The sequence below is a fragment of the Bombina bombina genome, chromosome 2, assembly GCF_027579735.1.
Source record: "Bombina bombina isolate aBomBom1 chromosome 2, aBomBom1.pri, whole genome shotgun sequence".
In the NCBI taxonomy this organism is placed as follows: Eukaryota; Metazoa; Chordata; class Amphibia; order Anura; family Bombinatoridae; genus Bombina; species Bombina bombina.
The window spans coordinates 767,203,691-767,230,296 of NC_069500.1; the positions used below are offsets into that span (position 1 = coordinate 767,203,691).

Below are 26,606 nucleotides of genomic sequence, written 5' to 3' on the forward strand. Positions count from 1 at the left end.
TTGGAATATGTTTATATAACAAACCCCTGAATGCACGTCTACTGCATATTATACTTAGGCTAATAGGGTTTTAATACATACTTATATATTTACCATTTATTTAATTAGTGTTAAAGTTCATTTTCATGAACTTACTTGGACACACAAAAAGTATAGGATGCATATATAGTTGATGTAAATTATCAAAAAAACATATGCGCTTTGTTTTTGGAAACAAAAAATAAAAATGTATTTTTGCATTCAAGTAATGCATGAAAAGGAACCTATGCAAGATGTCTGGTTGTAATTTTCTAAAAGGACAAAAAAAAGTTGAACAAAAAAAAGTAAATTTATTAGGAATGCTGATGAAGAAATACATTGGGAAAAAAAAATGTTGTAGACTTTTCTGAAATTAAGCTTCCAATTTATATTTTTATCACACGGATTTATTATACGGATTCTCCAATCTTTAAAGTTATATGAAAAGTGCAGAAAATGCATTTTGATTATTCCAGGATTTTATGTTTGCTCCATTTACCCTCTGTGTCCAGATTAATGTTCGACCATCTCTGAGGTGCAGGACTCTCGATCTGTTAAGATCTTAATTTGAGCTGTTGTACATCCAAAATACACTTCTAAGCAACTGTTATCCCACCAATGCCCTTAGAGAAGAGTGATTTATTGACATAGGATTGTGTACTAAAGCAAATGTACATTAATCTATTCAGATTCACACACTTGGGGCGTACTGCAGAACAAGGCGGTCAAATTCATTTTCCTGAAAAAATAAAAAGACAAATATATTTTCAACATTGTTACTGGAATTTTGTTTTATAGAACACAAGTTGCATATCTACTCCTCCAATACATTTAAAAGGATGGGTTCACTGTAAAAACATAAATTATGCTTACCTGATAATTTCATTTTCTTCTGATGGAAAGAGTCCACAGCAGCATTCATTACTTTTGGGAAATAAGAACCTGGCCACCAGGAGGAGGCAAAGACACCCCAGCCAAAGGCTTAAATACTCCTCCCACTCCCCTCATCCCCCAGTCATTCTGCCAAGGAACAAGGAACATTAGAAGAAATATCAGGGTGAAAAGGTGCCAGAAGAATATAAGGACGCCCCACAGATTACGGGTGGGGTGCTGTGGACTCTTTCCATCAGAAGAAAATGAAATTATCAGGTGAGCATAATTTATGTTATTCTTCTTAAATAGAAAGAGTCCACAGTAGCATTCATTACTTTTGGGAAATCAATACCCAAGCTAAAGAGGACACTGAATGCCAAGACGGGAGGGTACAAAGGCGGCCCAAACTGAAGGCACCAGACCTGAACCACAACCCAACAAAAAATCCCTCTTCCTCGAACCCGAGAAAAATTGTAAAAAAAAATTTTGAAGAAAAGCCCCGATGACACTGATTCGCAGTCAATCCAGAGCCAAACAAGAGACCGCAAAACGGACTCGACTGAGCCAACAGTCCAAGAGATACCGTCGCCCCAATAAAAGGTTCCTCCAACCACCCTAAACCCCAGGGGCAAGGCAAAGGACCGAAGAAAACAAAAGGTTCCTTTAATACAACAGAAAAACACCTCAAGTGTGTGAAGACCCGGCTCACGGAGACAAAAATGGATCCAAACCGAGAATAAGGCCACACCACATGAAGCGGAAAACCAGAATAATCCGGACACAGAGGTAGGAAAACATCTCCCCAACATCCTGCAAGTAAGGACGTAACAGAAGACGCAAAGTCCTCCCTGCGCCCACCCATAGAATACCAAAGTATTCATCATGAAAATGTGTAATAGACCCAGGACAAAACTTCAGGATCAACAATACTGTGTCCATAACAAGGCAACACCAAAGAGCTAGCAAGGATTAAGAAGCAGTCCACAGTAAGCGGACCGTATAAAAACAATCCCTCAACAGAGGGCATTCTCTCAGCAACCTAAGCCGCCCGACCCACACTTAGGCCCCTAAAAAAGGAGAACACAAGCCTCCATCAAGGCCTCTCGAGAAGGAGAATATACCCTCTGAATTTGAAGAAAGAGAAAACCTCTCCCTGCAGACTGAGCTAACAAGCTCTCACAGACAAAGGATACCTCGATCCCTAGACCATTCGGACATTCCATTATTAAGAAAGCTGCCACAGCGGAATTCAAACTCTAAGCTCTTAGCTTACTAGGCAGGATAATTATCCCTTAGGCCACTAAGTCCTGCCTGCAGACCCATACCCAGCTGGACCAACCCAGCCAACACAGATCCAGTACAGGAACAAAAAGAATCCTGAAACTGATACAGGAACGAGCGAAGAGATGGAAGAACCATCTCACCAGAGTACAAGGACAACCCGACTGACCCCAGATAAGGCCATAAACTGATAAGTATCTATCAAAACAAGGCCCACAATCTGCTTAGAACCGGAGAGGCCCCAGACGGACCACCTCCACCCTATGCCTCCCGACCCAAAGAGGTCCTAAACAAAAAATGACCTCATCTCCAAAGAAAGGAGAATAGTCCCTATGAAAGGGAAAGAACCAGAACGTACACCAATGACCCAAAGGTCCGAACCACCGGTTAAGTGGGTATAAAAACCCCCAACGTGAATGTCCTAGAAGATGACCCCCTTACAGGTCACATGCCAAACAGAGGCACAGCCAACCCCAATTACCTGCAAATCAGAAATCTACGGGGACACTAGCAACTGACCAGGGAATTGCAACCCTAAGGAGCAACAGAAATTGGAACCCCACGCCAGCAGTAGAGTCGAAACCCACACTCAAAGGCGCTAGCCACCCAGGAACTCCCAGATGACATGGGATACTCAGTAAGGAGTAATAAATATTCTAACACTAGGCCAAATCTTGACCAGGACAGGTAGATAGATGAAGGACACAGCCCAAGTTCCCACTACCAGAGAACACCCCGACCAATCCTGAGATCCCAGAATCCAAAATAGGATTAGGAAACTGAGCAAAGCCCCAGAAGCAGAGTCTCTGAAGGAAAATAGGTACAGACTCCTAATAGTTCAAGCAGTCTCACCCGAGAACTAAACACCCCAACTGGCCAAAAGTCAGACAAAAAGGGGAATGGACACATATCCTAAATCTGGATAACGAGAGACTTGCAGGCCCCGACTAAAGTAAGGGACCATCCCTAGCTAAAGTCCCACGCTCCAAGGAGCTGGGCCAGAAGTCGTATGAAGGGACCTCTTAGCCACAAGACAACAGCAGGGAACCATGAAGTCCACAAAACCCTACTAGCCGGGCTAGGCTTTCCATTACCTCCACACAGGCAGAGGGTACAGAGAAAAAAAAAAAAAGGTGCTTAACCTTCCCAGCTCTGGGAAACCCCAAGCTAGACAAGTTCCCACAGGGATCAACCATCATCCGGGACACAGGTCCCCAAAAGGGTATCTGACTCATCTGGAGACATGAAAAGAAACCTAAAGGTCTCAACACTTGGACAGACCATACAGTCCAAGAATAAAAAACTGCATCTAGACACTAGAACAGCAGACACATCCCCTATAAGGAGTCCAGGTTGCGGAGGTTTTTTTTAAGACCTGTTGCAGCTCTGAACAGCTTATCCAGAAGCCGTAGGATCCAGTCCTAACAGGACCATCCTGAAGCCTAAAACTGAAGGCAAACCACTCAAACAGCGGTAACGGGACCAAAGTTTGCCCACCCTCCCCCACCTGGAGAAGGCACACAAGGCTCTGACTAAATCAGATGACAGAGTGACGCAACGGAACACTCTCACCTATAACTAGAAGCTATAAGGACCTGTTAAATCCTTCCTGCCTCAGGAAACCAAGGGTTCCTCTCGAATGCTGCAGTGGAACATAAAAAAAATATTAATCTGAGCACTCAGCGCTGCTACCAAACCACAGTCAAAACAGCACCACGTGTCTGAGCAGCCGTAAGACCGGACGAACCCAAACAGGGTCAGCCCGTACTAAGGGACCTAACCAGCAAACTGCATAAACTCTCCCTCATAGGAGAAAAGAAAAACAGACATTTTAAACATAGGACTAACATGTCCAACAACTTCCGCAGAAGTAACCAAGAGTATCAATCCCAGATGGTTCCCGAAGGAAACAAAAACAAATAAAAGACATCCATCAGATATAACTAAAATATCGATATTAACACCCCCCAAAAAAGGCCAAACGGAGTTCCATCTCACAATTGGGAAAAACTCAAATAAAGACAATAGGAGATTACCTCATCCCCATATGTCTAACGTTTAGTACCATTCGGACCATCGGACTGAAAATTCCCATATCTATGTACTATAGGGTCATTCAGTGACTCAAACAGGTGTCTGAGCAACACGCGAAGGCGCGCAATCCGGTACCGAAATGCACAACACTCCAGAACAGAACCCTCAGGATACTGCGGAGGCCCACCCCAAGGTGGAATACCCGGGACAACAGGGCACGAGCACATTATTAAAGAAACGTCTCTGCTGTGTAGACAAGCCATCGCCAACATTATCTGAAAGCAAAAAGCGTGCTGCAAGTTCTTAGGGGGGAACACATCACCCCGCATGGAGGAACTATAAACTGGGTTACCCGCATGTGTAAGAGGAACATTAGGTAGGGAACTCGCTCCTTGGGTGACAGGACCCCCAGAGGCGGATGGCTCAGCAGACCCCAGATTCCCCGAGCCCGAGGAACCAGGTGCTCCCACATGGCAAATGGAACAAGAATGGTTGACAGAAGTCAACAAGGCTAAAATCGGATTCGTCACCTGCCACCGAATCTGAATCAGATATTACAATTATGTCGTTATCCGAATCCTCCGTAACTGAATCTGAAATGATCACAGGCTCAGCATCAGAATCCCCCATAGCTTTAGGAAGTGATAGCAATTTGGACTACTCAGTAACAACAAAACGGCACCTGACACCACCAATGGCTGGGGCACTCGCCAACTCCTATGACCAGACCCACGCAGACTAGATTAAATCCCAAACGCCACACAGTCAGGAATGCAGAAATGGGATATGGGAACATAGCGTAACCATGCCGGACACAGGGTGAACTGTATAATCCAAAAAGTACGTACAGCCAACAGGCCACGTCACTACCAAAGGCCTCAAAGTTCCAACCACGAGCCCATAACCTCACACATAAGCAGGTTGAATCACATAAACATGATTATAAACCCCCCTGTGCCATAACCCCCCTCAGGAGATATTAACCCTCGATTCCAAGATCAAACGGAGACTCACTGAGACCCATTGTTAAAAGTTAAACCCACGAGGAGCTTAGCCACACGGGAAACATCACATTACAGTACATTACATAAAGTAAAATGAAACGATCTTACCGGAATCAACGCCGTGGAACAGGAATACGGCCCTTCAAGTGTGACGAATAGTAGCATCACCTCCGCCATGGACTTGAGAGAAGAAAGCAGGCAGCGAAGCGAAGTTAGACAACGCTGATTGCTTGAGGAGCTGTTAATCTGAGTCGGGATTGTTTCGCAGAAAGAAACTTCCTGCATCTCCGAACTCTAACTTTCATCCAAGCCCTCACTGAGAGGCTAACAGGATTACTAAAAACTCCCGTCCCATGCCGAAGAGTACTTCCCTCCATAAGAGACAAAAACAAAAATTTAAAAATTCTGACACCTTTCTGCCAACCTCCTGAGATGAAAGGCAAAGAATGACTGGGGGATGAGGGGAGTGGGAGGAGTATTTAAGCCTTTGGCTGGGGTGTCTTTGCCTCCTCCTGGTGGCCAGGTTCGTATTTCCCAAAAGTAATGAATGCTGCTGTGGACTCTATTTAAGAACAAAATAGTTTTTCCCTGAATGTGTTACCCATGACGTATACCAGCTGCAGCATACTAAATGTTTGAGAAATTGCTGCTGGCTGTGTTTACATAGTTTCTCAATAGCCTATACCTAGGTATAGAAACTTTCAGTATATGTAGGGATACTACAGGCTAAATTAGCTATTCCAAATGGCAATATAAAGGCTAAGGAGCTATTTGTAGGGCTGCAACTAACTATTATTTTCATAATTGATTAATCGGCCGATAATTTTTTTTGATTAAGAATCAATAAGTTTCCTATATTTTAAATAATATCCACATAATGAGTGTTACAAATATAAACTTCAGACTAAAACTTTACATTAACACAACTGTTTCAATTTTTAAGCAGCAGAGCAGAGTTTTATAATTAAACAAAACAAAACCGAAAACGGTTTGAAAAGAGGTAGAACTACTAAGAGTTAGACTATAACTGTTAACAACATTCTGTTATTCACTCTTTCAGAAACTTTGGATTGAAATGCAAAAATCTCAACATGCCCACATGCTTCTGGCTAAGGCTGGTTCTCTGCAGCTGTATTTCCTGCAGCAGAGAAAAGGCTGTTGAGGTGTATAAGTAGGGTTTTGCCAATTTCACCAAAGTGGGATATTTATCTTTGTTAGCTCTTCATCAATGCAAAGTGTTTTTCACCTTCGCAAGGGGCCTCTCAATAAGGTAACCCTTGACTTCATTCTAACAGAAAAAATATATTGAATATCTATATGCAATGATAAATAACCAGCTATAAGGTTAGGGGAAAATATCTAGTTCACAGACCAACTAATTGCAAACCAACTAATCGATTATGAGATTCGTTGACAACTATTTTCATAATCGATTATTTGTAAACAATTTAACACACTTCAGCAAGTAAAAGAAGATCATTGGGAACAAATTAAAGGAGAGAAAGTTATTGGGTAAACTGTCCCCTTAAGCTCTTTGACTAGATAGCTGGAAACTAACCTATTTCGTGCACATTTTTTTTTGTCCCTGTTTATATTGGTTATTAGTTTTTGTTTTTTTACTTTTGGTATTTTGTATCTTGCGCTGCTTTTGATACCATTTACTCCTTCTACATTGAACAAGATATGACCATTTGTCATTTTCTGAGCCATTATAAACTAATACAAATGCATAAATAAAAGTATTACATTACCCTTTCTATAATAGCTCCTAGTGCACCATATAACTGTACAGCAAAAATCTAAATACATGTACCACCATATGATATAAATACATACAGTATCCCACAAAAGTCAGTACACCCCTCACATTTTTGTAAATATTTTATTATTTCTTTTCATGTGACAACACTGAAGAAATGGCACTTTGCTACAATGTAAATTAGTGACTGTACAGCCTGTATAACAGTGTAAATGTGCTGTCCCCTCAAAATAACTTAACACACAGCTGTGATTGTCAAAGCTGTTGGCAACAAAAGTGAGTACACATACCACACAATGGTTTTCAATAATAAAAAAAAGGTGCTGACAAATTTTTAAAGAATTATTAGTTGCAAAAAGAAAAAAAAGTTACTTAACCTTTGCATCAAAGAGGACAGTTTGGGGACTACTGGTCATGGTAACTCGGGATGCTCTTATTGGTCCATTTTATGCTCCATTTCTAAAACTACTTTCTCATTAGTCATTGTTTTGCTCAACTGTGTGTCCTCTTATGTGGTTGTGTTTCAGTTATATTTAAATGGTTCAGTTTTTTATTTTCATTTTGAACAGCTGCATAGAGTTTCTGTGTCTAATATTTATAGTATTATTTTGTCACACAATTAGGATAATCTGAATTATATCCAGAACATTTAGTGTTCTGGAGATCACGTGCACCATAAAGATTTATACATAAGGGGGGGTGGAGCTAACCGCTGAGCTGAACAGACGTGCGAGAACAGAGCTCCGGATATAAATATATTAAAAGTCTGACTTTAACTTTTCTCTATGGAAACTTTCCCATATCATTGAGGGAACTATCCGGGCACTATGCATAGCCTGATAGTTATATTTGGAGGTTCAACGCTTCTTTCTACCTCAGTTTTGACTCCCGGATGTTTAACAGCTCTACAACCTGCTAACCTACAACACCTGCACCCGCCTAAGACTACTACTCTGGAGGGTCGGGGCTCCGCTCCAAAGTCACAGAAGACATACCAGCAAGAAGTTGGGTACCAAGACAAGCAGAGAGCTGGGAGCTGCTTGGGATCCGTCTGCAGGAGACTGTGGCCTTCCTGGCCTGGAGAGACCGTTACTTACGGTCGGATATGGTTTGGAGAACTGACTGACCCTTGGAATCCTAGAAGTACAGCCGCCGAGGTCGGGCACTTCTTGAGGAGCGAGCAGACTGCCACAGTTGAGGACTTCAAAAGAGTGGGTGAAGAGCGGTGTGGTGAGAACGGCCGCCATCTTGGCTTTGCGGCCTGCAAAGAAGAATTGGGAGACGTTGGACATTACCCTGCTCCATCTACTCGAGCCTGAAGAGAGCAGGCGATCCAGACTAGTACCATCTAGGCTCCTGAACACACTTTGCTTCTCTGCCCAAAGTTGGAGCTGTCAAAACATCTGATTCCCAGCCCTCCGATATCTTTCTATGTCACAGCGCTCATACCAAAGGTTACTCTTACTATCCAGCTGTGCTCCATTAGCAACTAGATATTACCGGTCTCCACAAGCAGTGCACACCAAGTTGTATGAAATCAAGTAGTATGAAACTTAGAACTCTAGAGAACACTAACCGTGCCACAATCTCAGAAGAAACATCAGCACAAATCACTACCATTTGAGCCCACATCAATCAACTTAAATATTTTATCACAAAAGGCAACAAAGCTGACACTATGTTAGTTAACAAATTGCGTCATCAGAATAGTGCTTCCCGCATACATCAAATCCAACACAACAACAAAATACTCAGATTGCCTTCATTGATTGGAGACTGCTTTGCAGACTACTATTCAAAATTGTATAACATTGAGAGAAAAAAATGTTATAATATCCCAATGGGGGGGTACTTCAGTCACATGACAAATGGAGACATCGAACAGGCCTCGCTACCTTCCAACATATTCCTCAGAGATCTGATTTGGACCCCATCTCATAGTTGCAGAACTCTTGGTATCACTAATCTCATAATCTTAGAGTGCCTCTCGGTCTGGGATAAGATTCATCACTGCCGACTGATTGCGCCCCACACCTCCCCTGTTACTTCTGTTGCTGGTCTTCTCACGGGACTAGCGGAAACCCACCCTAATACCTGGGCTCAATTAGGTGTTAAACAAGTTTCAGACTTCTGGTCAACGAAACACCAAGATGGATTCATTAAACTAGACCGATTACAAAAACACACGGGTATTCCGCCCTTCCTTCACTTCAAACTCATCAGAATTAAAAGTTTCCTTACAAGTTTGGGATTTGTCCCCAACTCTTCCCGTCCCCTTACCCCATGGGAGTCCATCTGGCACAGGGGTCATAGACTGTTAAAGCCATTGTCAACACACAATCTACTGGAAGGTACTATACCTCCTGAACCAGCACCACACGCTAGGTGGGACGCCCTTCTACACACTCACATCCCAGTTAACAATTGGCAGAGATCTCTCACACTGACTAAGAAAACATTGCACTGAATAACAATGTTTAAAACACACTACAAAGTCATATCCCACTGGTACTTGGTTCCCACGCGGCTATCCAAGATGAACTGCCCCCGCCTTTCCCCAGACTCTCGATTCTTTGCTGTAATGTATCGATCCTATCACTGTTTTTATATGTTAGAATCATTTATTTAAAGTCCCCTTCCCTTTTTAAGGAAGGGTCACCTGACATATCAATGTTTTGATAATAATTTTATCTGGACCTGCGTGTCCGACCCACCTGTTTGTGTCTATTAGTACAGGGGTCCTGTGTGTCCCCAATTGTTACTCCTAATACTAAAACATTTTTTTTTTTTTTTAAATAAAAGGATTTATACATAAAATGTTATTATTGTAATAAATGAATATTTTATATCAGTAATATAGTACTGAATTGCAAAAGACCTAGATACAAAATAAAGGTTTTGAAAACTTGCAAAACTCTGCACCTTGTGCTAACAAAGTGACAGTCAGGAAAAGCAATCAAAATTGTATAATGAATGTATATAACAATGATTTATTTTTATTGATTAATGTAGATTTATGTGGGAAACTGTTTTGAGTTTGTCTCTTTAACCTGACGTACCCTGTAAGTCGGTGGTCGTTAAGGGTTTTTCTGCTTATAATAGCGCGAGTCTTGTCGCCCGAGGCAAAACTGCGCTATTACACCTTCCCTCCATCCTGCAGACTTCCTGAAATAGCGTGGTCTCGCCACCGGGGGCAAGATTGCACTATTAAAAGAACAAGCCCCGTAGAAAGACCAGCGACCTACAGGGTTGTTAAGGGGTTAATATATATTTAAGTATAGCCACAATTTTTGATGAATTACCTAACTATCAACTGTATCCTAATGTATAGCATGTTTATAATAACAGTAGAATTGATAATAGTGTATAAAAAAACAACTTAATATAACTACTAAAGCTTTGGTATAACAGAGGATGCTGGATCTTTTATTTATGATTATTGAATTATTCATTTAACAAATTTAATGATAATCTGTGCAATAAACATTGAACATTTTTAATATTAGATCATTTTAGCTTAATAATGGCTAACATTTTAGTCAGGTGGTGCACTCATTAAAAAGATCCTGGGGAGAACAAAAGTTTCATATAATGTTCTCTATAACCTCAGAAACTCATCATTCATCAATATCAAAGTTTGGGTTTTTACCTTTGCTTGAAATTCTTTAATAAATGGGTGGTTTCTGTGTCCATCTTTCAACTGAGATAGATACCTGTTGGTAACCTTGAGGGAAAAAAGACAAAGCTTTATGAAACATAGAATGCAACGAGAGATTAAAGATACAGTCTACTTGAAAGGAAAGAAACAATGATGTTCCTGTGTACAAGTAAATCTACAAACTGTCAAAGTGTAAAATGGACACATAGCATAATTATGAAAATGTCTGGTCTCAAAACCCTGGTACTGAAGGTGTTAAACCCCTACACAGGATAGGAATTTAAGAGGTATAATGATTTGCCCCTTTATCAGATAACTGTTTTCTTTTTTATAGTTACACTGGAATTTTCTATATGGTACCTGTACAAACGGTATAATAAATACAAACCAATTTTTTTATACACTAGCAGGTACTTTTCACGGGTGGCGGACATGCCTGTAATTAGGTATGCATGCTCTGTGCACATGTTGAGCGTTGTCAAAACTATTCAAACATTAAAGAGACTTGAAACTCAATTTTTTATTTCATGATACAGACAGAGCATGTTATTTTAAACAACTTTCCAAATGACTTCTATTATCTAACTTTTGTTCTCTTGGTGTGCGTGTTTGCAAGTCTTCTTCCAAGCTCTCAACTCTATTCCCAATCTCCAGAATTTCCTTTTTGAGATCAGAAATCTCATCTTTGATGCATTGTTTCACTTGCAGAATAAGAGATGAGAAGTCCTGTTTTGATGGAATAGAAGAAATCGCAGATTTGGGGACGCATATCAAAGAGGTGGCCTTCAAGGTCTATGAAATTAGCATATGAACCTCCTAGGTTAAGCTTTCAACTAAGAATACCAAGAGAACAAAGCAAAATTGGTGCTAAAAGTAAATTGGAAAATTGTTTAAAATTACATGCTCTATCTGAATCATGAAAGTTTATTTTGGCCTAGACTGTCCCTTTAATCAAAATTTACATTTCACTTGTTTTCTTCAAAAACTTACCTTTTAATACTGACAGCCGCTCGAGCGATTCCCCCGGCCGTCGGAAGCCTCTTCAAACATCAGAAATGACGAATATGGCTTCCTCCAATCATGGCTTCCCCCCTGGGGGGAATCATGGCCTGAGGTAATGCCGTGATTGGAGGAAGCCGGATTCGTCATTTTGGACCCGCGAAGAGGACGTGCGACGGGCAGAGGAAGCGCTGCAGCGGCTGTCAGGATTAAAAGGTACGTTTTTGAAGAAAACAAGTGAAATGTCAATTTTGATTAATTAAAGTGCCCTTGTTTTTAATATGATTGACCTTCACTTTAAGAAAAAAAAAATTGAATGTCAGGTCCCTTTAAGCTTAACTTTGCTGGACCCTCGGAACATGTGAATTGGCTGTCAACAACAACAATAACAAAAAACAAAGTGTATATTTAGGCACAGAGATGATGGTCCCCTATATCAAAAAGTGCCGCTTCTTATCTGGAACTGTAATGTTTGTTTGTTTACATTCACACTGGAAAAATCAATAAAGACTAATCTATAAAAAAAGAAAAAGTTTTGCTTTACTTTGTGTAAAAAAAAAAAGAATCTGCATATTCAAAATTAGCAAGGTAACTCCTACACAGTGTACTACTTCATTGGTTAAAAGGGACGTACAATGTTTTATGTCGTCTTACAGTGCATTCACATAACAGTTGAATTTGGAGAAGAAAAAAAAAAAAAAAAAAAAAAGGGAAGACGTACCCGGGGAGCTGGTTCTTAAAATCAAATCCTTTATTCCTTGTTACATTAAAACATATGCGGCAACATAGTATCCTCTGAATGCTAACCTCTTGTTTTCTGCAATGGTTTTCCAATTACCACCCCCCATTATTTGCCTTATTCCTATACTAGTTAGGACAGACATGTCCTTAAGCTTGTGAAGCCTGCCATGTGCAGTTCCAATTGTCAGAGTTGGAAAACATTTAAAATAGCAGGGAACAAGGGAACACAGGGGTGGGTGGGGTAATAAAAATATATATTGCAAAAGATAAACAAATATTTTGTATTATTATAACGGTTTATGAATAGTTATATTACACTGATATTGTATCATATGTCCCTTCAAAAGTCCCTCTAACAATATATTTATATAGTTGTGTGTCTCCTCCATTATAGGGTAAATTGAGCTATTAACTAGTTTTGTTTTTGTTATTTTAAGAAAATTATTAAAGGGACACTAAACCCAATTTTTTTTCTTTCATGATTCAGATAGAGCATGCAATTTTAAACAATTTTCTTATTTACTCCTATTATCCATTTTTCTTCGTTCTCTTGCTATCTTTATTTGAAAATGCATGTGGTTCAGCACATGGGTAAAGCTTGCTGATTGGTTTGCTACATTTAGTCACCAATCAGCAAGCTCTACCCAAGTACTGAAACAAAAATGGGCCGGCGCTAAAGCTTACATTCCTTCTTTTTCAAATAAAGATAGTATGAAAATGAAGAAAAATTGATAATAGGAGTAAATTAGAAAGTTGCTTTAAATTGCATGCTCTGTCTGAATCACAAAAGAAAAAAAATGTGGGTTTAGTCCCTTTAAGCCTACAAATAAAGAACCTGTGTAAAATCTAGATTTAATAAACAATATTTTCTGGCTGCTAAGAAAGTACAATACTATAAACTTTACAGAACATAGTGACAGTATCGGTTTTCATATGTACAGGACCATAATGTTATCTTACTAGTCATCCCTCCAAGTTAGTGATAAAAAAGCAAAGTTGAAAAGGAACAAACCCTCACCTCAGGAGGTTTGCTGATGTGCTGTGTCAGGACAATAAAGTTGATTAGGGTTTCTGGATGGTTACTGTCCTGCAAGTGAATAAGAGAACAAAAAGAAATGATATTTGGTAACAATTATAATTGTTAACATTTCTAAATATATAAAATTCTTAAGTTTTTATGAAAAATATTCCAGCACACACACAACAAAATCATACTTTTTGTTTTCATGTTTTTGGGGTATGTCACAATTCACCAATTAAATTTATGGGAGTTGTTCAGCCAATGAGCAAACTGTCCCTATAAAATGAGCTGTGATAAACATAAATTTCCTATTTCAAAATAGTTTAAGCTTAAAGGGCATACAATTACAATTTTGTATAAATCATTGACATGTTACCATTTATAAACTTTATTACAGCAGATCTGCATACAGAAGAATGTTTTAAAAAAAAAAAAAAAAATTTAAAAACAGTTTTGGTATCCTAAGTAACAGGGCTTTGCTATTGCAGTTCAGGGATCCATCCTTTGAAGAGCAGAGTTAAAATTCATATTCCTAGTTTTGTTGTGGCCTCGTTGGCTGCTCTAAGGTCAATTTGAGACTTACTGTAGTAGTATCATAAACAGACAATTCCTTTAAGGGGGAAGAATTACATGTATATTACAACTATAGCAGGTATAATGATTTTACACTGCTGTGTTTTTACTGTGGTTAAACAGGGCTTGAATGCCTGAAGTACCTGGTACCTAGGTTTATGAACCCTGAAACTACTGCCATACTCTCAAATGAACTGCAGCTTTCTTTAACCCCATTTGTCCTCTGGCTACAAATGGGAACTACATTTCCCAGAAAAAGAAAAAAGACGTACCCGGGGAGCTGATTTTTAAAGTGAATGTAAATTGATGCTAAAGTGCCCAGTTTTTAAAAATTCGATTAAAAACAGGGGCACTTTAATTCATCAAAATTTAAATTTCACTCCTGTTGTGAAAAAAAACACACACAAAAAAAAAAAAAAAAAAAAAAAAAAACTTACCTTTTAAACTTGACAGTAGCTCTAGCTTCCTCTGGTCGTCGCAAGCCATTTCTGATTCGCCGGATTCCTCATTTTAAACCCAGGAAGAGGCTTTGCAACGGGTGGAGGAAGCTGGAGCTGCTGAAATTTAGTGGTCCCTGAGGTCCGAAAAGGTTTGGGCGGACCCATGGTCTAAATCATGAAAGATAAATTTTGAGTTTTATGTCCCTTTTACAGTTATTTAAGTTTGTGGTAAATGCCCCTTAACTAGTTCTATATAAATGTTGTCTTAAAGTTAGGATTTTGCAGATCAGTGGTGAAATGGGAAGGAGAAAGGCAGTGTATGAGGGTAAGAAAAAGTGTCTGCTGCTAAAAGTCTCGGCAAGGATGGTGACGTTCTTTATCTTTATCAGCATTAATTCTGTTAGCAGCCAAGTTAACTTTTATATAGTCAGCCAAGCTTTATTTTTATGGCTATATGCCAAATTACTATTTTTTGCATAAAGGCTGTTACATGACGTGACTGAAATGGTACATTGTACACTAAGGCATCCATATTTAAAACCTCTAAGGACTGTATTCTGGGAGACAAATGGCTTAAAGGGACATGAAATAAAAAACTCTCCAATTTACTCCCATTATCATATTTGCTTTATTCTCTTGGTATTCTTTGTTGAATTATCAATATTGCACTACTGGGAGCTAGCTGAAATCAGTGAGTTAACCAATGACAAGAGGCATACAGGGAGTGCAGAATTATTAGGCAAGTTGTATTTTTGAGGATTAATTTTATTATTGAACAACCACCATGTTCTCAATGAACCCAAAAAACTCATTAATATCAAAGCTGAATAGTTTTGGAAGTAGTTTTTAGTTTGTTTTTAGTTATAGCTATTTTAGGGGGATATCTGTGTGTGCAGGTGACTATTACTGTGCATAATTATTAGGCAACTTAACAAAAAACAAATATATACCCATTTCAATTATTTATTTTTACCAGTGAAACCAATATAACATCTCAACATTCACAAATATACATTTCTGACATTCAAAAACAAAACAAAAACAAATCAGTGACCAATATAGCCACCTTTCTTTGCAAGGACACTCAAAAGCCTGCCATCCATGGATTCTGTCAGTGTTTTTATCTGTTCACCATCAACATTGCGTGCAGCAGCAACCACAGCCTCCCAGACACTGTTCAGAGAGGTGTACTGTTTTCCCTCCTTGTAAATCTCACATTTGATGATGGACCACAGGTTCTCAATGGGGTTCAGATCAGGTGAACAAGGAGGCCATGTCATTAGATTTTCTTCTTTTATACCCTTTCTTGCCAGCCACGCTGTGGAGTACTTGGACGCGTGTGATGGAGCATTGTCCTGCATGAAAATCATGTTTTTCTTGAAGGATGCAGACTTCTTCCTGTACCACTGCTTGAAGAAGGTATCTTCCAGAAACTAGCAGTAGGACTGGGAGTTGAGCTTGACTCCATCCTCAACCCGAAAAGGCCCCACAAGCTCATCTTTGATGATACCAGCCCAAACCAGTACTCCACCTCCACCTTGCTGGCGTCTGAGTTGGACTGGAGCTCTCTGCCCTTTACCAATCCAGCCACGGGCCCATCCATCTGGCCCATCAAGACTCACTCTCATTTCATCAGTCCATAAAACCTTAGAAAAATCAGTCTTGAGATATTTCTTGGCCCAGTCTTGACGTTTCAGCTTGTGTGTCTTGTTCAGTGGTGGTCGTCTTTCAGCCTTTCTTACCTTGGCCATGTCTCTGAGTATTGCACACCTTGTGCTTTTGGGCACTCCAGTGATGTTGCAGCTCTGAAATATGGCCAAACTGGTGGCAAGTGGCATCTTGGCAGCTGCACGCTTGACTTTTCTCAGTTCATGGGCAGTTATTTTGCGCCTTGGTTTTTCCACACTCTTCTTGCGACCCTGTTGACTATTTTGAATGAAACGCTTGATTGTTCGATGATCACGCTTCAGAAGCTTTGCAATTTTAAGAGTGCTGCATCCCTCTGCAAGATATCTCACTATTTTTGACTTTTCTGAGCCTGTCAAGTCCTTCTTTTGACCCATTTTGCCAAAGGAAAGGAAGTTGCCTAATAATTATGCACACCTGATATAGGGTGTTGATGTCATTAGACCACACCCCTTCTCATTACAGAGATGCACATCACCTAATATGCTTAATTGGTAGTAGGCTTTCAAGCCTATACCGCTTGGAGTATGACAACATGAATAAAGAGGATGATGTGGTCAAAATACTCATTTGCCTAATAATTCTGCACTCCCTGTATATGTGCAGCAACCAATCAGCAGCTAGCTTCCCTAGGCTTTTCACAGAAGGATTCCAAGAGAACAAAGCAAATTAGATAATAGAAGAAAATTGGATTTAAATTACATGCTCTATCTGAATCATGAAACATTTTGGGTTTCATATTCCTTTAAAGGTTTGTTCCTAGGAAGGAAAATACAAGTTTTCTTTTTTTGAAAAACTTAGACTACATATTTTGTTCACAGGGATTGGCAAGACCCGCATTACATTTAGGATGACATTGTATTCACTTCATTTTAATGCCAAAGATGTTCTCTAAAAGGGCTCTGATTGCCAAGAAATAAGGTTATGTTTAATGGTTACAGGTAACATTTGGTGAGCGGTCTATAACAAAGTTTTTTTTTTGGGAATCAAAGTAGAATAAACCAGATAAAACCAAACTGAACAGGATATTAAAAGGCATGTAAAACTCCCAAAATTTCTCTCACGTTTCAGACAGAGCATACAGTTTTAAACAACTCTCCAATTTACTTCTATTATCTAATTTGCTTCATTCTCTTGGCATCCTTTGTTAAAAAGCATACCTAAGTAGGCTTGGGTATTGGTGGCTACACACATATATGGATCGTCTAGCTCCCAGTAGTGCATCGCTACTACTTCAAGAAAAGGGTACCAAAATAATAAAGTAAAATTAATAATCGAAGTACACTGGGAAGTTATTTAAAATTGTATGCTGCATCTGAATCATGAAAGTTGGTGTCATGTCCCTTTAAATTGTTCTTTTCATCCACTCTCTAGAGGCCAGAAAAAAACAAACTAATAAAAAACACCAAAATGGCTAATGCTGAAAATAAAACAGTGGGCTTAGACAATTTACAGCATTTTAAAACCCTAGTTTATAGAATTTGCTTTTTGGCCCATTTAGAGAGTGTGAGACAACACATCATTTTTAGACAAAAAAGGGGTGTTTAATTGTCCTTTAGTAAATGAATGTTAAACTCCCTACCTTGTTTAATGCCTCCTGCAGCACTCCCTCTGCATCTTCCCACTTTCCCTGACCCATGTAGCATGTTGCCTGCCCATTCAGTAACAGCAGAGTAGATGAATATTTGTCAGACATCTCCTGGAAGATGTAGAAGGCATCCTGCAGCTTGTCTCCCCCCTAAAAATAATAAAATAAAAATGTACATATTAGATCAGGAAGGAACACAAACACTATGGGAAAAACAAATCTAATAAAATATTCCACAATTAAGTAAGATCCCTAAAATACTATACAAGTGAGCAGGGAGGATTCTGGCTGCCAGAGAAAAGATGCTACAAACTGAAAATGAAACTGCTCAACCACATTATAAAGAGCTTACGTTATTCTTTGTATCTACAGAATTGAAATAAAATTGGACGTAATAGCACACAGAATTTACCTAACATCAGTAAGATTTTTTAATTTAAACTTTATTGGTAACTATAAAAAAAAAGAGATTTATTTGAATTGTCACCAAGAGTTGTCTGCAAGACTTTCCTATCAAATCCTGCTTGAAAAGAAACAAAATGTAAAATTGGTCAAATTGGTAACACTTAGAAACAGAGTGTAAATAGAAATTGCAGCACCCTGGCGGATGCATTTCCGATTACATGCCCAGCATCTGATAGGCTGTACTCTCAGCTGAAGCATAAAGAAAAAAATAGCTTAAAAGGGATAGTAAAGTACAAATTAAAGTTTCATTATTCAGATAGGGCATGTAATTTTAAAAACTTTCTAATTTACTTTTATCACCAAATTTGCTTTATTCTTTTGATATTCTTAGTTGAAAGCTAAACCTAGGTAGGCTGAGGCTCATATGCTAATATCAAAGTCCTTGAAGGCCGCCTCTTATCTGAATGCATTTGACAGTCACAGCTAGAGGATGTTAATTCATGTGTTTCATATAGATAACATTATGCTCATGCATGTGAAATTATTTAAGAGTCAGCACTAACTGTCTGAAATGCAAGTCTGTCAAATGATCTGAGATAAGAAGGCAGTCAGCAGAAGCTTAGATACAAGGTAATTAGAGGTAAAAAGTATATTTCTATATCAGTGTTGGTTATGCAAAACTGGGGAATGGTAAATAAAGTGATTATTTATCTTTATTAAACAATAACATTTTTGGCGTTTACTGTCCCTTTAAGGTTAGTGGTGGCCAGCCCAGCGTGTAAACAAACACACACGCAATTTTGACACTCATAAATATATATATATATATATATAGTCTCAAAGTACTTCAATGTATGCAAGGTGTTACAGAAAATAAATTAGTGTTCTTTAATGGGTGGAGTGAAGGATGAACAGATATGCAGAAGTTACTTATACATGGCCCATAAAGAATCCTCAGCTCTTAAATCTAAGACTACATCATGAGCTTCCCCATGATTCTTGGGCTCAGGATATCAATCTAAGAATTAATATTCTAAAAACTGACCCACTTTGGGAAGAAAAGGAGATGTCCTCAAAATGCCTTTTTTATGATATACAACAAAAGAGGGAGCAATATAGACTACAGCCACTTTAAGACTGTCCTGAAATTCAGCAGCCTCGAAGGCAAGAATAATGTTGCAAAGCAAAAAAAAAAAAAAAAAGGGGATAAGTTCTTTGCAGAGGCAGGAATGTCAGAATATAAGAATACATGGCTATCTTCCACTGAAACAAGACTAAATGAGCAGAGTTCATGGCTATTCCCATATCTATGACACAGACCAAGGGCACACACGAACCAAAATCTTAATGCATATCTAAAAAAAAAAAAAAGGAGGACAGATGTGTATGTTTTCTAAATTTCCAAGGGCATCTTAACAGGTATTTTGCTTTACTACAATAGCCAGTTAAACTCAGTTTCTTACCGTTGCAATATTAACCCAGGCAGTTGCCAGCTGAGTCAGTGATGCATCCTCGTCCATTTCAACCATTTTCTTCAGCTCCTTCCTAATCAAAAGAAAAAACATATCCTTTCTAGAATAAATAATATTTGCTCAACTTTTGTCCTATCAATTGTTATTGCACATAACTTTTACAACCTGATAAATTCTAGATATCAGATAAAGCGCTAGGTTTTTTTGTTATAAACAGATGAGTTTAGTTTAAAGTGATTGTAAATTTTACTGAATTAAAGGCCAGTATTAAATAATACTCTTAAAAACAGGGGCACACGATTGGCGGAAGTCGGATCGTCATCGATCTGCTAAAGAAATGAGCTGCAGGCGGAGGATCAGCATTATGTTTTTTTGTTTTGTTTGTTTGTTTTAACATCTGCGTACAGTTAAAGGGACATAATACTCATATGCTAAATCACTTGAAACTGATGCAGTATAACTGTAAAAAACTGACAGGAAAATATCACCTGAGCATCTCTATGTAAAAAAGGAAGCTATTTTACCTCACAATCTCCTCAGCTCAGCAGAGTAAGTTCTGTGTAAAAAGTTATACTTCACCTGCTCCCAGCTGCAGGTATAAAAAAATAAAAAAAAAAATGAAGAAATGAACAGCAGCCAATCAGCATCAGCAGTGCTGAGGTCATGAACTCTTACTGTGATCTCATGAGATTTGACTTAACTCTCATGAGATTTCATAGTAAGCTTCCTTTACCCGATTGGTGAAATAGCATGAGAGTGCATGATGCTCATCCTTTCAGCTGTCCCAGGACAGACACACTAAAATGCTGCTTAGAAATCCTTTACAATGGGAGATGGCTACTGAGGAACTTTTGAGGTAAAATATCTCTTTTTTACATAGAGATGTTCAGGAGATATTTTCTAGTCAGCTTTTTACAGCTATGTTGCATCACTTTCAAGTGTTTAAACATTTGGGTATTATGGCCCTTTAATATCACAATAACAGAAGTGGTATAAGGGATCTATTATAGAACTGTCAACTCCATTTCACTACAGAAAATGTATTGTCCACTCTTCAGAGTTGATATATAACTGGAAATTGTTGAGATCACTAGAAAGAAATATTGTTGATGAATGAATTAGGTGGCTGTCATGTAAAAAGAAAATAAATGTTTCTATGGGATTCGTTTCTACAGGCTCAATGGTGTCGGGGGGGGGGGGGAATAGGGAGTGAAACTCGAAGGGGTGAGGCTGGGAGGAAAGATAAAGAAATATAAGCTTAAGACCGGGTTGGTATAGGAATATATCACCACTGGACCCATATGGTAAAAGGACATATGCTGTATCTCCCCTCAGGGGTTGCTGTCACCACTGGACAAAGACGGGTAAGGGATAGTGGATATGACCCGCTAATACATGCAGAGCGGGAAATGGTGAGGGGAGATACAGTCGGCGGATAAATATTATGGGAGTTGACAGCCATATAAACCAAAAACCAGGGGATATTATGCTAAATAAGAACCTATGTGTTATCGGTTTACGCTATGGGTGGATTAAGGACTCATAATATCTCTGTATATCATATTAAGAATCTATGGATCAGCATTATGTTTACCATAACGCAAAGTTATTGTAAAAAATAAGCTTCATTGTAAACTTTAATGAATTAAAGTGCCCCTGTTTTTAAGAGTATTATTTAATACTGTCCTTTAATTCAGTAAAGTTTACAATCACTTTAAGTATAGCCCTGCCAATTTATAACACTTAGCATATCAAGTAGGTGTCAAAGTAGCAGGTTTCATTAAAAATGAAATATGATATCATAATAATAGATCAAAAGTACACAAGTACATTATTTGATTAAATATAAATAAAAAATACCGGCAAACTCTCTTACCTAGCAAGATCAAGGCGGTCTAATTTCAAAAGTATTTGAATTATTGTAGCGGTGCTGGAAGAGAGAAAAATATATATTCTTTTTATTAAGAATGTTTTAGAACTTGATCAAATGACTAGAGTAGCAAGTGATCTTATATGTAAATGTTGTCATCAAGTTATATCCACACACATAGTAAAACTGCTATAGGAGAGGGGCCACATATATAGAATAGAATGCCAATTAATTTAAAGAAGGGGAAAGGTACAGCTGTGAAACTAGAACCTCTTTCCATCCAAAGAAGTACCAGGGTATTTTATTGAGCAGTACGACCAATTTATTTTCTAGATCTCCAAATGCAGGAGGAAAAGATTTGACAATCCACAAACTTCAAGAAATACAGGAGTTTCAGCCACATAATAATAAAAATGTTTATTTTAACGAATTGGTTTAAAATGAGATTAAATCGTTTTTTGACCCTTTAGCTATAATAAATTACATTTTATTTATTATGTGGCTGGATCTCCTGCATGTCCCATTTTCGAGGTGACATAGTACCAAATTATATATATATATATATATATATATATAATATGTTTGAGTGCAGCAATTAACTATGCCTCAGAACCTGTTTAATATTCCATCTTTATGCATGGTATATGTAAAGGGACATGTGCCATACCACTCAAGGCTCTCCCCCTGGTGCAGAGTCCGTAAGGCAGCGTCAGTGTTGCCATCATGGAAATAAATAGAAGCAGCCATCAGCAGGAAAGTTGTATTGGAGACATCCACACTTTTAGCCATTTTCTTATCCAGATCAGAAATGATGGCATCTCTAAGTAATGAGAGAAAAGAAAAGCAGTAAACACAACTTTTTAAAAATCTTAGTTGTATTAAATTAAGTTTTTAATAAATACATAAAAGATTACATTACATTTGTTATGTATCTGATGCAAACTATATAAATTAGATGACATTCTCAGTAGTAACACAAGGATATTTGTCACGTATGTGCCTTGAAATTTCACTATGAGCAGAATTAACCTAACGACAACTTGCAAAAGAAAAAGGATTTTAAAAATGTAACCCCTCAAACCCATACTTGACTTACCTTACCTTCCTTGCGAGCATAAACTGCTCTTCACGGGCACGCTGTCTAATCACAGTGCACCATGTAGCGTGCTTCCACATAGGTAAAGCTGTTAGCTGCTTTACCCAGTGCAATAGTGCACTACATGTAGTTCAACGGGAAGACCGATTGCACTACGATTAGACAAAGTGATCATGATGTACAGTTGAAGAAACTAGAAGAAGCTGGCAAGGAACACATAGTATGGATTTGGGGGGGTTAAATTTTTAAAACACATTTGCAGATGTCGCTAGGTTAATAGTGCAGAATTATGGAACATTAATTTGAACATTGACTGGCCCTTTAAGTTTCCTCAATTAAAAATAATTGAATGTCCCTTTAAACAATATTTTGGAAATTGTGATTTAATGTGCATTGGCTTTAAAAGGAAAGCTTTTAATAGCAATATTCTAAACAGTCAGCTTGCAAATGCACAAACTGAACAGAGAAATCATGGTGAGAGCTGACATAAGTTAAGCAATGCATCTCTCCTCCAATCTTGTTTGCTTCTGTAAGCTTAGTGAATCTAGGCTAGAAACAAGGATATACACAATAATGCAACACAGCCAATTATATCCCTAGCTATGAAATAATCAAATTGAATCCTAATGCAGATTCAAAAGGAAACCAAGAGTGGTTTGAAAAATAAGTATCAGAAAAACATAGACTACCCCTCTTAAAAGTATAAATATAAATAGTCAGAAAAAAGTACTGTAGTCCATATGGTTTATAAAATATAACACAGGTTTAACATGCTGTAGCGCTTTAAGGAAATGCACATGAACACCTGCTCCAGCATATACACTTAAAGGGACAGTCAACACCTTGTAATTACAAAACATTTGTTACGTGGCAATGGAATAACATAACAGACAAGTCTTAATAATTGTTTAAACAAATTAACATCCTTGTTACTGAAATTATTTTTCAATTGCTAAACTCCTCCTACCATTTGCCTTATTTGGAGGGTCCAATCAAGGCTTTAGTCTGCAGACAACATGGCTAGCCATTGCCATAAAGTTAGTATAAAATAAGTTGTTTTGCAGTTGATATCAGTTAAAGCCAATTGGTGAAATATATGTAGCAGGGTTAGCTTTGGGAAGTCAGCAAGGTGCATTTCATGTTCTGAGAACTAGAAATTGCTAAATTTTTAGTTCTAAATTACATGAAAAGGGGCAAAATAAATAATGAAAATATATTGCAAATTTGTTACATTATGCATAACTAAAAATCTCAAGGTGTTTACTGTCCTTTTAACACAAAATCAGTATGTGGGGGTATCACCTTTGTTACCCCCACAAGACAGATATAAGACCCCATATCTGAAAGCAGCATTCCTAATTTTTTTTTTTTAAATAAGCGGTCCTGTGTCCTTCGAACTGCCATGTTATTGTTATAACAATGACAAATATCTCACATTGCTGGTTGTATTTTATATGTTCTGGTGATTCTAAAGAAGCTTTAATTAACACCTCATCATAGAAATATATCACCACAAGTATTCCCTCTAAAGCTAGTTTTGTGAGCGGCCCAGCAGTGAAACAGTTAATAAGGGAACCATACCTTGCAGTCTGCATTGTGTGGTGTGTACTAATTGCTCTTAGTAACAGTTTCACTTCTGGGCCAAACTAGCCTTAGAGGGAACACTGATCACCACCATTCAAATAAGAGGTTTTGTTTACTAATAACCGTTTGTGATCCCATAATAATATTATTACTAATATTGACCTTGTTGATGCCAGGGCTTATAGATCCATTTTTTTGGCTGTTAAAAAAAAGGGGATAATCACTTAACGGGACAGTCTACTGCAGAATTTTTATTGTTTAACAAGATAGATAATCCCTTCATTACCCATTCCCTAGTTTTGCATAACCAAACACAGTTATATTAATACACATTTTACCTCCGTGATTACCTTGTATCTAAGCCTCTGCAGACTGCTCCCTTATTTCAGTTCTTTTGACAGACTTCCATTTTAGCCAATCAGAGCTGGCTCACTGGAACTCCACGTGCGTGAGCACAGTGTTATCTATATGACACACATGAACTTACACCCTATAGTGGTGAAAAACTGTCAAAATGCCCTGAGAGAAGAGGCGGCCTTAGAAATTAGCATATGAAACTCCTAGGTTTAGCTTTCAACTAAAAATACCAAGAGAACAAAGCAAAATTGGTGATAAAAGTAAATTGGGAAATTGTTTAAAATTACATTCTCTATCTGAATCATGAAAGTTTATTTTGGACTAGACTGTCTCTTTAAGGTCCCCCTTGGGACACACAAAATACTGCTTGTCATGAGTGGAAACTTCCGCTGATCCAATCACATGGGGGTTAATCTAAGCACTACAGCATCGCTTGTGTTGAAACTATATGTTCTAATAAATTAGAGAATGTAATGTTAGCAATATAATGGCCCTTTAAGAATGATAGAAAGCTGCCTTTAGGCTGCATGAATAAGCTGTATTATTACCTAAATGGTCCCAAGCAGTTTTGCTGAAAATTTTTGATCTGTATATTTAAAGTAGTTGGAAAAGAACAAGCCTTATATAAGCCATATGTAATGTCAGGATTAAAAAAGAAATACAAACCTACGGCTCTCGTTAGAGAGATAATCTGCAAACATACGGACAGCCTGAAGCTCTGGGTTGGCATTGGGCCGTATTTCATCCAGGACAACACCATACTTCCTCTAAAGAAAAAAACACATACCCATTTAGATAAAACCAGTAATCTAAAGAGAAACGGTGATGTATCACGCCTAATTGATCTAAAATTAATACTACTTGAAAGTTGAAAATGTTCAACACAAAAAAATCCCCCTCAAACTATAGATGCAACATCACCCCTACTTTTTTAAAATTATATTAATTATTCTTCTTGCTTTATTTATTTATTTTTGTGATATATGAATTGAGGGTGAATGTGTGTTTAAGTAAGGGTTGTATTTGTCTTTTTCATTTTAAAATTAATTTTTGAAAAATTGAATTTTTTTTTAAAACTTTTTATCATATTTAATATATTTGTGTATTTTTGTGCTGGTAAACGTTAGTTTGAATCATTATTTATTTTTATTAAAAGGGACATTAAACACTAAATACATGCTAGATAGAATGATACATTCAAAGAAAAGATTAGTCCATGACTAACATGTAGATGTATTTTTTAAAGTTTCATTAGTTGTTTAAAAAGTGACAAAATAAGTGTAAAGTTTTAGTATCTATAAAACACTGGGAGCTGCCATGTTGTAACTTGTGTTACCTCCTCTGCTGTGGCCAATTAGAGACAGTTATAAATAGGTCACTAGAGTGTGCAGCCAATGGTTGTGCTGGATTTAACAGTGTTCTGCACTTCCATTTCTAACAGGAACTGAAAAGCTCACAATTTCACAAAGGAATTACAGGCAAAGAGGACAAAATAAATAATGAAAGTATATTGCAGAGTTGTTTTATTATATACAATTTATCATTTTATATTACCATCTCAAAGTGTTTAATGTCCCTTTAAGGTTGAAATGTTACATATAACAAATATAAACATAATATGGTTCAAAATGTACATAAAATCATAGGGTATGACAAATTGACCATAAATAAACAAAATCACGACATATATATGTGTGTGCAGTTACATTACAGAAACCTAACTTTTAAATAATATTATGATATCACCCCTGGTTTTTAAATACACAATTCCTTTAGTTCCAGATCAAGACTGCCAGTGTGTCTCACCTGCGCTATATACGCTCTGTACAGGAACACATCCCTTTCCACCTCCTTCTCTGGACTGGATGGCTGCAAGAGAGTCAAATGTCAGTTATATTGTGCTTGATCTCCCCTCACACACTGTGCACTGATTATATACCTTCACTCTCTGAGCTTCGTTGATGCTCTGCTGATAACTCCCAATATAAAACCAATTCTTCACATCGAACAGCTCGTCTATCTCCCCCTGAGCAGCCATAGTTGCCTCTACCGGACACGTCACCCGGCCTGCCAACAATCACTTCCGCCCATCCTGGTTTGTCACTGTCGATATTTCCGTCTTGTAGCGACCAGGCCTTCGGGAAATG

General features: G+C 38.0%; 1 protein-coding gene across 1 annotated transcript; it reads right to left on the reverse strand.

Moving 5' to 3' along the window:
• Positions 1-309: 309 nt before the first annotated feature.
• On the reverse strand, positions 310-26,557 carry COPE (COPI coat complex subunit epsilon). The gene is made up of 10 exons (XM_053702907.1): positions 26,399-26,557; positions 26,266-26,328; positions 25,126-25,226; positions 22,090-22,242; positions 21,429-21,482; positions 19,544-19,625; positions 17,670-17,825; positions 13,386-13,454; positions 10,619-10,693; positions 310-757 (listed from the first exon to the last, which is right to left on the reverse strand). Exons 1-10 carry the CDS (start codon positions 26,495-26,497, stop codon positions 710-712), a joined length of 900 nt encoding a protein of 299 aa, XP_053558882.1. The 5' UTR covers positions 26,498-26,557; the 3' UTR covers positions 310-709.
• Positions 26,558-26,606: the final 49 nt, after the last annotated feature.